The sequence below is a fragment of the Melitaea cinxia genome, chromosome 21 (genome assembly GCF_905220565.1).
Source record: "Melitaea cinxia chromosome 21, ilMelCinx1.1, whole genome shotgun sequence".
NCBI classification, from domain to species: Eukaryota; Metazoa; Arthropoda; class Insecta; order Lepidoptera; family Nymphalidae; genus Melitaea; species Melitaea cinxia.
Genome location: NC_059414.1, coordinates 9,450,257 through 9,464,208, shown reverse-complemented (window position 1 = coordinate 9,464,208; position 13,952 = coordinate 9,450,257). Strand labels below are relative to the sequence as shown.

The 13,952-nt window shown below is 36.5% G+C and overlaps 1 protein-coding gene across 1 annotated transcript; it reads left to right on the top strand.

Moving 5' to 3' along the window:
• The first annotated feature begins 2,495 nt into the window (after nt 1-2,495).
• Nucleotides 2,496-6,432, top strand: LOC123663927 (craniofacial development protein 2-like). The gene is made up of 3 exons (XM_045598568.1): nt 2,496-3,626; nt 3,744-4,123; nt 6,324-6,432. The coding sequence occupies exons 1-3, from the start codon at nt 2,496-2,498 to the stop codon at nt 6,430-6,432; spliced, it is 1,620 nt and encodes a 539-aa protein (XP_045454524.1).
• Nucleotides 6,433-13,952: the final 7,520 nt, after the last annotated feature.

The window sequence follows — 13,952 nt, the reverse complement described above, 5'->3', positions numbered from 1 at the left end:
TAAGTTTCGTTTCACTACTATGACTAAGGTGAACCATATCTTGATTATCTTGTACATGAGACAAAAAAAAAAAACTTACGGGACAAAAACAGTGTGGCGTTAGTGTTGGTTTGGTTCCCTCGACTAATCCTTCTATTGTTCGTCAACACTTGAAAGTTAGTGGTATTGATATGATCTGAACAAATTACACTATTTTTTGTGGGCGTCCAGGTTAATCTGTTACTCATAATACGTGTATTATATTTAATTTAATGCAATTTTATTATATAACTATGTTTATTAAAAAAAGCTAGAAATATAATATTTGAAATAAATCAAAATCTCAAAAATGTCTGTCTCCTCTTTTGCCTTTGCCGTTTTTATCGATAACCATCTACAAACAAACCGGTAACAACACTATCGCTCGGTGAGAGTGACTTCTCGGAAATAGACTCCGATCAGTCGCTCGACCGATCCGCATATTGTATGAGGGCGAGCGGCCTGTGTTGGTAAACAAATCGAGTCAACACGACCGATAATATTTGTAATTTTTAAGTTTAAAAAGGTTTAAAAGGGGGACCAGTAATAATGTGATTAAAAAATACTTACGTATGAAAGGTAACGCCATGTTTTAGTAAATTTGACGTGGCAGATCTTTTTTTGCAGCAAAAAAACAGTACAATTTGGCATTTTTTGAAGGAAGTTGATTCAATCGCGCAACTAGATTGAGTCTAGTGATCAGTGCGGCTGCAACTAGTTTTAATGTATGCATATGGCCATTTGGTCTTATACTTTGACAGAGGGGAACGCCTGTACATGGCTACTCCCCTCCGTGTTGCTGTTTGTTGTCATCTCAATTTAGAAGATTTTTGAAGATTAAAAATACATGAACTGTTCTTAAAATGTTTATTTTTTGGAAATTATACATATTTTTATTGAAAATTTTTAAATTTTCATCAGATTAATAGCAACTTAATTCATTTCAGATTTTAGTACGCAACAATCCCTCTAGAGTCTCCGTGCAAATTCTATTTCTCTGGAAGGTTTTCATATTATTAATTGCAGAAAACAATCTCTCAACGTTGGCGCTACTATGAGGAAGTGCGAGTAATTTTCTCATGAATTCGCATAGCAGGGAAAAAAGGAGACCGGTATCCTTTATTATGGATGAAACATGCTTCCAGAATACTTCAGGTGTGTGATACACATTTTTTTCTGTGAAATGAAATGTCATTCAATGTCAAATGTCAATGTCATCATGTCCAATTCGGTCATGTTTTTTGAGCATAGTCCTAAAAATAATTCAGTGGTGATATGTCAAGCTAATTAAAAAAATAGGTAGCTTTTAGGTCTAGGGTGGTAAATAGGTAGACTGAAATGAACATTGGTAGATCTACCAAAAAGTTGGTAGATATGAAATCACTGTCGTGAGCGACTACATTGCGCCCACTTCGCACACAAAATATCGGTGGGTCAAAGTTGGCTTTCATCAAAACATGGCGAGAATTTTAAAAAACCAACTGTCATATACATATATGTCCTGTGAGTTACTCCTTACTACATCACATATCTGTATATCAGTAAAAGTCCCCTCAAAATCGGTCCAGCTGTTTCAGAGATTAGCCAGAACACACAGGCAGACAAATATTATAAAAATTTTGTTTTTGTATATGTATGATATGATATATATACATATTAACTAGTTGATAAAAAAAATACACAAAAACACGCAAATAATGAATTTAATTATGGTTATTTGTAACGTTGGCATCACCAAAATGGTGGCCGCGCACATTAGCAATTTACAAGTAGTGTTGCCAACCTTGCATATTTTATGCTAGAATTGGTACATTTTTATGTTATTATGTATTATTTTTTGGTGATTAGCATATAGCATATTTTCTTAACATAGTATAAATTAATCATTAATAATTGATTGTGTTTGCTAGCAAACGAAAAAAACTAACTTCAGTTACATCGACACGTAATACAACATAAGTAGACGAAAAAAATTAACAAACGCACTAATCGTCACTACGATTTTCGAAGGTTCGAGCAACCACCATATTCACCAGATTTGGCTCCAGCCGACTTCTTTCTTTTTCCTAAACTCAAATTACCACTTCGTGGCACCCGTTTTCAATCGGTAGAAGACGTATAGAAGAATTCGCGGCGAGAACTGAACTTAATTCCGGAAACAGCATAAAAAATGTTTTGATGATTGGATTATTCGTTGGCGTAAGTGTATCGTTTCGTATGTCCAGAGGGTGGGGCCACTAGATATCTGTCCGATAACTGGTTGGAACCGCTACGGGTAAGCGACCCCGGACTGCTCTAGCTGCTAGTGTCACACACCCCTCCCCGTGATCCGTGGCACTGGTATCCGTAACCCCAGATCCTTCTCTCCCATAAATCCTTCTCACCTATCCTTCTTCTTAGCTTGAATTCCCAAGGAGGGTTGATGTCAGGCAGGCGGCCGGTCGTAAAATATACATGCCAAATCATTATGTGACAACATGAGTTCGGGAATTAAAGTATGCGATAATGTTAGGGCGTACCCCGCAGGCGACGCGCAGATGCAGCACCCGGCGTCTGTGGGAAATGGACAAGGGTTGCTGCACCAGGGACGGGGGCAGCGTAAGAGGCGAGTCCAGGAGGTGAACTTGAGGATTGCGAGTTGGAATGTGGGTACGATGACTGGGAGAGGACGAGAGCTAGCAGATGTTTTGGAAAGGAGACGGATAAATATAGCATGCTTGCAGGAGACGAAGTGGAAGGGACAGAGAGCAAGAGAAATTGGGGCGGGTTATAAGTTTTATTATTGCGGCTGCGATGGGAAAAGAAATGGCGTAGGTATAGTGTTAGATAGAGAGCTCAAGAACAAGGTGACGGATGTGAATAGAGTGAATGATAGAGTTATTGTAGTAAGACTGTTGATGGAAGACTCGGTTTTAAATATAGTTAGTGTGTATGCGCCGCAAACTGGATGCGATGACAGTATGAAAGAAAGGTTTTGGGAGGATTTTGATGCGGTTATAATGAGAGTACCAGAATGTGAGGAAATATACATTGGAGGAGATTTTAATGGACATGTAGGAAGGATGAATGACGGGTATGAAAGAGTGCATGGGGGCCGAGGTCACGGAGTCAGGAACCGAGACGGTGAAGCTCTACTGGAAGCAGCCTTGGCCTTTGACTTAGCAATAGCCAACACATTCTACCAAAAACGGGAACAACACCTTGTCACATACCGTAGTGGTCTACACTCTACCCAAATTGACTACATTCTTTTAAGAAGAAACAGGCTAAAATCGGCCAAGGACTGCAAGGTAATACCGAGTGAGAGTCTTGTCTCCCAGCATAGGCTACTGCTCCTGGATTTAACTCTGAGAGTTCAGAGCTTAAATAAGAGCCCGAAGCCCCCAGTTAGAACGAAATGGTACAGACTGGATGATAGGAAGATGGCTGCAGAATTCCGGGAAAGAGTGATTGGTAAACTGATAGAGATGGGAGATATGGTGGGGATGGGAGTAAACGAGTGCTGGAGGGAGATGGCAACGTGGGTGCGAAGTGTAGCAAGGGATGTCCTAGGGGAAACGAAAGGGAAAAGAAAGATAGAAAGGGATACATGGTGGTGGAATGAGGAAGTACAGACGATTTTGAAAGAAAAGAAGAATGCTTTCAAAGAATGGAAAAGAGTGGAAGATGGAAATGACGGAGAAAAGAAAATAAAAAGATTAGAATATCAAAATAGTAAAAAGAAGGCTAAGAAAGCAGTCGCAATCGCAAGGGCCAAGGTTCAAGATAAATTGTATGATTCTTTAGAGAGCCCACAAGGTCAAAAAAATCTTTTTAGAATAGCGAGAGAGAGAGAGATGAATGCAAGAGATGTAAACCATATGAAATGCATAAAAGACGAAGCGGGGAAGATCTTGACGGACAATGAGGAAATAAAAGAACGCTGGAAGAGATACTTTAATAGCTTGATGAACGAAGAAAATGAATGGAGCGGAGTGTTAGAAAATGTACGAAGTAATGAAGGAATGGTGAAAGAGGTAAGTATAGAGGAAGTGAAGATGGCAGTGCAGAGTATGAAGAATGGAAAAGCAGTTGGGCCAGATGGTATACCAGCGGAAGTGTGGAAGTTTTTGAATGCGGATGGATGGAAGTGGCTGACTTTATTTTTCAATAAGTTGCTGCAAGAAGAGGTTATACCCGAGGAATGGTGCTACAGTTCACTGGTGCCCATTTTTAAAAATAAAGGTGACATACAGGACTGCAGCAGCTATCGGGGAATAAAGCTCATGTCACATAGCATGAAGATATGGGAGAAAGTGATAGCGCGACGAATGAGAGAAGAATGTGAGGTCACACAGAACCAATTTGGATTTATGCCGGGCCGGGGAACTACGGACGCCATATTTGCACTCCGCCAACTCTGCGAAAAATATCGACTCGCACAAAAAGACTTGCATATGGTGTTCGTGGATCTGGAAAAGGCATACGATAGGGTCCCCCGTAAGGTTCTGTGGTGGGCTATGAAAAGGAAAGGAGTGCCAGAGAAGTATGTACGACTTGTTCAGGCGATGTATGATAGAGCTAGCACCCACGTCCGGTCCGAAGCCGGGGTAACTGACAAGTTCAGTGTGGCTGTAGGTTTGCACCAGGGGTCGGCTTTAAGCCCGTATCTATTCCTCCTGGTAATGGATGTTCTAACATCAGACATACAGGAGGAAGCACCCTGGTGTATGCTGTTTGCTGACGATGTTGTTCTTGTCGGAGATAATGTCCTTGAGGTACAGAGTAGACTGGGAAAATGGCAGGAAAGACTGGAGGGCGCGGGATTGAGGATAAGTAGGTCTAAAACCGAGCACTTGTTCTGCGATTTCAGCGGTTCGTCCAGTTTTTCCCATATTGCCTTGGATGGTGTATCCCTGCTCCGACTTCCGCTACCTTGGGTCATTAATACAAAATGACGGCAACATAGACCGTGACGTGAAAAATAGAATAAATGCGGGATGGATGAAATGGCGCCAGGTCTCTGGAACAGCTTGTGATCCACGAATGCCCCTTAAACTTAAGGGGAAAATCTATAAAACGATCATAAGACCTGTCGTAATGTATGGATCAGAATGTTGGGCAACAAAAGTGACGGATGAAAGAAGAGTGCACGCAGCCGAGATGAGAATGCTAAGATGGATGTGTGGAGTAACGAGGAAAGATCGGATTAGAAATGAGTATATAAGGGGAAGTTTGAAAGTAGCACCTGTGACAGAGAAAATAAGGAGCAATAGGTTAGCGTGGTATGGGCATGTAATGAGGAGGGATGACCGCTATGTCGGTAAAAGAATGTTAGAGATGAATGTCGAAGGACGAAGAGCGATCGGCAGACCGAAAAAGCGATGGATGGATTGTGTGAGTGAGGATATGAGAAAGGAAGGAGTAAGCACTGAAGTGACGAATAATAGAGAGGAATGGAAGAGAAAAACATGTTGTGCCGACCCTACATAAGTGGGATAAGGGTAGGAAGATGATGATGATGTAAGTGTATCGTTTCTAAAGAAGCATACTTTGAAGGTGATAAAATAAATTTGGATGAATAACAAACAGTTTGTGTATTATTGATGTTTTCCCGGTACTTTCTTGACAGAGTAGTATTCCCTACTATGAGTAACGATCGCTATCAGGTGTACATGATAACAACCGGGACCGACGGCTTAACGTGTTCTGAAGGCACGATGGGGAGACTCACAACAGGGACTGCACAAACACCGAGACCACAGTAAAGATCTGCATGGCCAATACAAATGTTTATCATGTGCGGGGATCGAACCCGCAACCGCCAGTGCAACAGCCACAAACCAGAGCTGTGACTGTTGTGACAACGCGACGACAAATATATAATTATGTGTTAAATACATATTGTAAAACAGCGTTACTATTTTTTGATAATTTCTATTCCTTTTTTTTTGATTGATTGATTGATTGGTTTAATGGCTTTCAGTTGTGCCAAAATAGCACGGTAGATTTCGCCAATGTCACGTAGAGTGGAGAACACACGAAGGAGATTAATTGGTCGGTGCAGTAGAGATAACAGTCTCTATTTAATTTTGAAAACAGGCAAAATAGTCAGACTTTCATTGTTACACCATAACCTAAAACAACACAAACATTTAATGTTAAACTGAGACTACAGCTGTTAGTAACTAAACTATTACAAACTAATTACACTAGGACAGACACATGATTTATTTACAGCTTAATTTTATTTATTTCAAAATATTTACACAAAAATCTACAATAGGGACTAAACACCAACATTATCAAACATTGAACATTTATAGGGCGGGGAATATCACAGGGAAGGATGTCGTATATAGGACGGAGGAGTTTGGGACAGGAAAGAAAGATGTGGAAAACCGAGCCTTCGTCAAGGCCACATTCACACAATGAGTGGTCACGAACTCTGATTTTGGCCAGATGAACAGGTGTACATGCATGGCCAAAACGTAAGCGACATATATGTTAGATGTTACCCAACAACGAGCATGTCTATGAATTTTTTATTTTTTTATTTTTTGATATGTTCTCTGTAAATTAAAATAATTGTGTTTGCAGGCAAACGAAAAAATACTGACTTCAATTATATCGACAAGTAATACAACGTAGGTAGACGAAAAAATAGTCAAGTAAATGCGCATTATCAAAGATTACTCCAAAAGTTGTAATCAGATCTCGGATGAAATTTAAATGTGACCACATGATAAACATCGGCTTTCGATTAAATTAAAAATCATCAAAATCGGTACACCCAGTAAAAAGCTATGCGGATTTTCGAGAGTTGCCCTCGAAAATCCGCATTTCTCTGGGATCCCATTATCAAATCCTGGTTTCCTTATCATGGTACCAACCAGGGATATCTTCTTTCAAAATCTATAATAAATATATCTTCTTTTAAAAAAAAAAAGAATTTTGATAATTCTAATCGGTTCATAAACGACGAAGTTATCCCCGAACATACATATATATATATATATATATATATATATATATATATATCTATATATATACATCCTGCTAATAATTAGGCGTCCCACATGGGCCGAAATGCATCTAAACTGACGTCCACCTCCTTTAGACGTCCGCATATCGGACGCCACTTTTTTAATCGATGTCCCATTAGTCCTTTTGGCTCTAGCTACCTGTACAACAAAAATCGCCGGAAGGCAAAAAATCGTTGAGACATTTGCATTTGTATAACTAAAACTTCCGCGAAATTCCGCACCAACGGTGCAGCGCTAGTCTAGCGCGTATATCGACAGAGCGTATACTCTGCTAAAACTCTTCCGATACAACCGATTATTTGACGTCCTATTGCGACGTTGCCAAACTGACTGTATTTGAAGGTTTTGAAATATTCAATTAAGTCAAAACAAATCATTTAAAAACAGTTTGCCGAAGTTGCTACGCACGTGTCGCTGCTTATTTGACGCTCGGTTGCAATATACTGCTTAAGTAGTAAAATAAAATAAAAGTACACTTAAAAGGAAAAAGTGAGGCTTTAACGAATTTACGAATTGAATTTACATATTAAACGGAAAAGTGACACTATTTTGTCATAAAAATAAAAATATTTCTATAAGTTAATATACATTATCTATACTTTTTTGCATGCACATGGAAGCCAGGCTGGGTAGCAGTCTTTGAATTTGAAAAAACAAAGGTTCTGTTACATTTAATACATTTTTGTAATGATTTTTTATTTGGTTACTGAGCGCCCCTACTGAAAATTTGTGTTTTTTGTTTAGTGACGGTTTGGTCATGGACGTCGAATATGTAGTGGTTCGAATAGTAGGTATACAGGTTTACGACGTCCGTATATAAGGTAAGGGCTACGCAATACGTAACACATATACGGACGTTAGTTTGACGCATACTGTTATTAAGGATACGAAGTTTTTTTTGCAGCTGTTCTGGCTTTTGACCCAATCCAGGCTACACGCAATGCCGTCAAAAAACTTTGGGACACTTTTAGACAATGAAAGTTTTAGAATTGCTCTCGGTCTCCGGTTAGGAGCTCCACTGTGCTTTGAACACAGATCTCCGTGCGGAAAAGAGGTCGATTCTTTCGGACTACACGGCCTTTCCTGTAACAAGAGTTCAGGTAGGTTTTTCCGCCAGGGTTCCCTAAACGATACCATAAAAAAGCTCTTGCCACCATCGACGTTCCTGCTCTTATCGAGCCTACTGGAATTAGTCGCAATGATGGCAAGAGACCCGATGGATTGACGTTGGTTCCCTGGGAAAGGGGACGGGCGCTTTTGTGGGACGCAACCTGCGTTGACACACTTGCTCCTTCTCATGTCAGGGAAACAGCCTTAAAAGCGGGAGCCACAGCGGAAAAAGCTGAAACGAATAAACGGCACAAGTATTCGTCATTAATTTCAAATTACATCTTTGTGCCATTTGCAGTCGAAACACTTGGACCTTGGAGTAGCAGTGCTAAATTTTTTTTAAATGAGATAACTCCTAGCCTTATTGCCTCCACTGGTGACAAGAGAGCTGGTGCATTTTTTTGCCCAGAGAATCGGCATAGCGATTCAACGAGAAAATGCTGTCAGCATTCTTGACACGATTCCATGCGGACATGATTTATACCAAAACTATCTGTAAATATTTAGTTCTTAAGTTGTGAATTGTAAATATGTATAATGTTTAATAAACTATTGTTATCCACTTAAAAAAAGAGAACTTAGAAACCTACTTAAAAGATATACTTTATATTTTATAAGTAAATATTGTTTGACGACGTTTAAATTTGCCAGACGACGACTTAGGTAAATCATTCTAGTGAAATAGAGTTAAGTAGTTAGACTATTTAGTCTGTATAAAAATATTTTAGCCATGAGACATTTTTATATTGAAAATGATAATAATATGTTGTTTGTAAGAGCAGGTGGCATAACTATTTGTGGCTATAAAACTTAATTAACCTATAAGATTCGTCAGCGAAGAAGAAAAAATAATATCCTCGTATTCTTGGATACCCAGTTACCCATGTTCTAAAATTACTTGAAATCCGTTTAGCTGTTTTGGCGTGATGAAGACACAACGACACATACAAACATATAAAAAAATTGCTCGATTCAGTAACCTGTATTCATAGACCGTATCACTTTTTAAATATCTTCAATGTACAGAAAGTATCCGTGGCAGGATAAGGGAACATTATTTATTATTATTCTTTGAGTCAAAGAATACTTATAACAAATGGACACAACGATAAATAATTATTTATTATATTATTATTCTGATGATGTGCTACGTCGTCAATAATTAAAATGTTAAAAGCCTAAATAAAATATATGTTGCAGCTTATTAAGAGAGCTATTATAAGATGAAAAATTGGAGGTGTTCCTATGACCGTTACATGTTAAAATTTCAACGAGCGTAATAGAATTATTTCTTAAGTTAACGATAGATGATCACACCTACTAGAAAACTGGCAACGTCGCATTTCAGCTTACTTCTCACTCATTTCATCATTACTTATATAGGACGCTAAATAATCGGTGCATTAAGTGAGGCTATATGGATATATGGAGGAAGCAATAACATAAGTATCATGAAAGGGGTTCATAAATGGTTGGGCACAACTGTAAGCAGAATATTCTCAAAAAAGAAATTTAAAGAAATTGATGTAACCCACGGAATTTAAAATGAAAAAAATAAGCAACATTCGCAGAAAAAACATATAAAATGTAAGCATAACTGAGGGACGTCGTAATAACGCAGTTCGTGCTTGACGCCAAAAATGTATCTGGATGTATATATATATACAGGGTGTCCCAGAAATCAACGTCAAGCCGGCAATGAGCGATAGGCCAATTGATGGTGGTTATCAGAAAAATAAGAAAAAAAATATTTATGAATAATTTAAAAAAATAATGGCTTTTTAAAAAAAATCGAGAAATTGACACCCTGTGACAGTCTTTCAAACTTTGTGACTAGAAACCTTGACTATGCTTTGTTTTTTTTTGTGTAACGGGTCCCTGAATAACTGTTTTATTAATTGTAATCTAAAATTAATACAAAAATGCCTCAGCTTTAGAAAAACACCATTTTATTGCGCAACCATTACGCAAAAAAAGATAACAACATCTATCTTTATGTGACTGTCTTGTAAAAAAAATGTACTACGCTCTTTTGGCAAGTGGCTTTAAAAGATGGCGCATTTAGTCTGGATTCTAAAATGGTACTACATTTAGTAGTTTACACTTATAATTCGGTAGGAAAAAAATGTAAACCAAATGAAAGTTAATTATTTTTATATCACTCAAATTGCTATGGACCGCGTTTGAGTACGAATGCTATAATATAGTGACCCTATTGTGCCGTGTGTGAGCGAGACAGACAGTCATAGTATTGTGAAAAGGTGGCGCATTTAGTCTGGATTCTAAAATGGCAGTACACTTAGGAGACTACACCTAACATTCGGTAGAAAAAAAATGTAAACCAAATGAAGGTTAATTATTTTTATATCACTCTAATTGCTATGGACCGCGTTTGAGTACAAATGCTATAATATAGTGACCCTATTGTGTCGTGTGTGAGCGAGATAGTGGCACTAGACTTAGAAGACTGTTACCTAAATTAGGACAAAAAAAATACGGTTGAAATAAAATTCAGTTATTGGAATCAAAGTTTATTCATTCATAACAAATGTTCGAATTGTTTGCCTTCGGCCGAAATGCAAGCCCTACATCTTCTTAAAAAAGAGCGGTTTACAAGACGAGCGTACTTTTTCGAGTTGATCTCTTCAACAGCTGCCGCAATTTTTTCTCGTAATTCGTTTAAACTTTGACGTGGTTTAGAATATACTTTTTCTTTTAACGTTCCCCAGTAAAAGAAGTCGACTGGATTTAAGTCCGGTGAACGGGCTGGCCACGAAATTGGACCAGACCGTCCTATCCATCTACCTCGGTATTCTAGATCGAGAAATTCTCTGACTGAGCGAGTATAATGTGCTGGGCAGCCATCTTGTTGAAACCAAATGCTTCGGTAAATGTCAAGTAAGACGTCTTCCAGTAAATTTGGTAAATGGTTTTCTATAAAATCCAGATAAACCTCGCCGGTCAAATTTTCTGGTAACTCGAATGGCCCAATAATTTTTCCATTTAAGATGCCGGTCCACATATTTATTTTAAAGCGATACTGAGATCGATCTTCTCGCATTAAGTGTGGATTTTCCAAATGCCACTCGTGCAGATTATGCAGATTCATGTATCCGTCTCTTTTTAGGGTAGATTCATCGGACCATAGAATTTTGTTTAAAAATTGCGGATCTTCCCTATACTTTTGCAACATCGTTTGACAAAATGCAAGCCTTGCAGGGTAATCCTGGGGCAGGAGACTTTGTACTCGTTGTACATGGTACGGGTGAAACTCGTTTCTCTTTAAAATTCGGTGTGCTGTACTTTTTGACACCCCCGTCCTTGCTTCAATTAAACGGACTGAGGTACTCGGGTCGTAACTGACTTCTTGCAAGACCATGTCTTCATTAGAAGTATTCGGTCTTCCCTCACTAGTCACTTGGTTGGGACTGTCTGTCTCGCTCACACACGGCACAATAGGGTCACTATATTATAGCATTCGTACTCAAACGCGGTCCATAGCAATTTGAGTGATATAAAAATAATTAACTTTCATTTGGTTTACATTTTTTTCCTACCGAATTATAAGTGTAAACTACTAAATGTAATACCATTTTAGAATCCAGACTAAATGCGCCATCTTTTAAAGCCACTTGCCAAAAGAGCGTAGTACATTTTTTTTACAAGACAGTCACATAAAGATAGATGTTGTTATCTTTTTTGCGTAATGGTTGCGCAATAAAATGGTGTTTTTCTAAAGCTGAGGCAGTTTTGTATTAATTTTAGATTACAATTAATAAAACAGTTATTCAGGGACCCGTTACACAAAAAAAAACAAAGCATAGTCAAGGTTTCTAGTCACAAAGTTTGAAAGACTGTCACAGGATGTCAATTTCTCGATTTTTTTTTAAAAAGCCATTATTTTTTTAAATTATTCATAAATATTTTTTTTCTTATTTTTCTGATAACCACCATCAATTGGCCTATCGCTCATTGCCGGCTTGACGTTGATTTCTGGGACACCCTGTATATATATATATATATATATATACTAGCTGACCTGGCGAACTTCGTATCACCTTATTTTTTTCTGAAATATAATAATAACATAATATATCAAAATAAAATATAGCCTATCTTTTAAGTTGGATCAAACTGCACACGGTGTGCAAATTTGACTAAAATCGGTTAAGTAGTTTAGGAGTCCATTGAGGACAAACATTGTGACACGAGATTTATATATATTAAGATATATATATATATATATATATACGGTCGAATTGAGTAACCTCCTCCTTTTTTGATGTCGGTTAAACATATATATTAGTTATAATTTACCTACAAAAGTAAGGATTTTTAGGATTAGTTTATAATTATTAGTTAAAGTAACAAAGGAGCCTTTATGTGCTGAACGGAGGTATCATGGCAAGACCCACTAGCTGAAATTCCTGCGGTGATCATAATTATAAAAATAAACTATAGTTGCAGGTTAATGGGTTTATAATAATAATAAGGCATATTATCTATATATTTAATAAGTGAAGCAAAAACTTTGTACCCTTTTTTACGAAAATTGTGCGGACTTATAGTTTATTAAAAGGAGTGCAGAATGCAAATATTTTTTTTAAATTATGCATAAAAATATATTAAATCAAAAAAATATATTATATATATCTTTTGTTGATTGTCAGTCTGCAGTCAAAATGTAAAATTTAAAAAAAGGTTCTTTATTATCAGTATAGTCTAGTATTATCAGTTTTGGTTTTCTTTAACTTAAATTTTTAATTATGGTCGAATTTCGACCTTTGGGTGACCTCTAATTAAAATAAAAAGAAACACATATTTTTATTAAACCTTTTTTATTTCCAATTCATAAAGCCAACACGATGTTATGCAACCTATATTATGCTCCCTTCCTTTAAAACAAAAATTTAAATGCAACAGTAGCATGTCTCGTAAATTAACTTACACAAATCTAAATTAAGAATGTTATAGGATATGACACAATGTAGACACACAGTCTTACATTAAATATAAAGATTGTCAGAAATTGACCATAAAACGTTTTGCTTTCTTACAAAGCAACAATAAAATAGAAAAAAAAAACTTTATTTTGCATGCGTTCACACGTATTTTTACAATTTATTTTTAATGTTTGAAATATTCTTGAGTAATTTTTATTTTATTTATAAAACTTTTGTTTCATTACAAATATTGCTTGTAAATTTTTGACAAGAGGAATAATGAAATTCAATTTGACCTCTAAAAGCGATGAAAAAATCATGTTAAAGTAATTATTTACTTTAAATATTTTTAACTCTTACATTGAAAGGAGTTTGAATAACATTTATTTGGCGGGAAAACTTATATTTAATAAGATGTTGCTATTATTTTAATTTTTGTTTTATTAATTTATATAATACGGCAAAATTAATTTTAAAATATTAACTATTTACTAATAATATTAATATTAATAACAAAAAATATTTTATTTATTAATTTTACCGTACAGGCATAATTGATACACTTATAGTAGAAGAAAACTTAATACAGATACTTTTAACATAACATGCACTTCTGAAATTAAAAGAAAGAAATTTTGATTAATTTTAATACAATTCGACAAAACCAAAAACAATACGGAATTCAAGATAAAGATTATTTCAAAATTATAGTTGTATTAAAATGTTTATTTATCAAAATTATATTAAAAACAACATAGAAATGCTGAATTGTAACGTCAGAGCAATTTATTTTAAGGACAATTTAAAAAAAAGAATATTAAAAACTAAATTGAACAATAAAAGTATATTCCGCAAA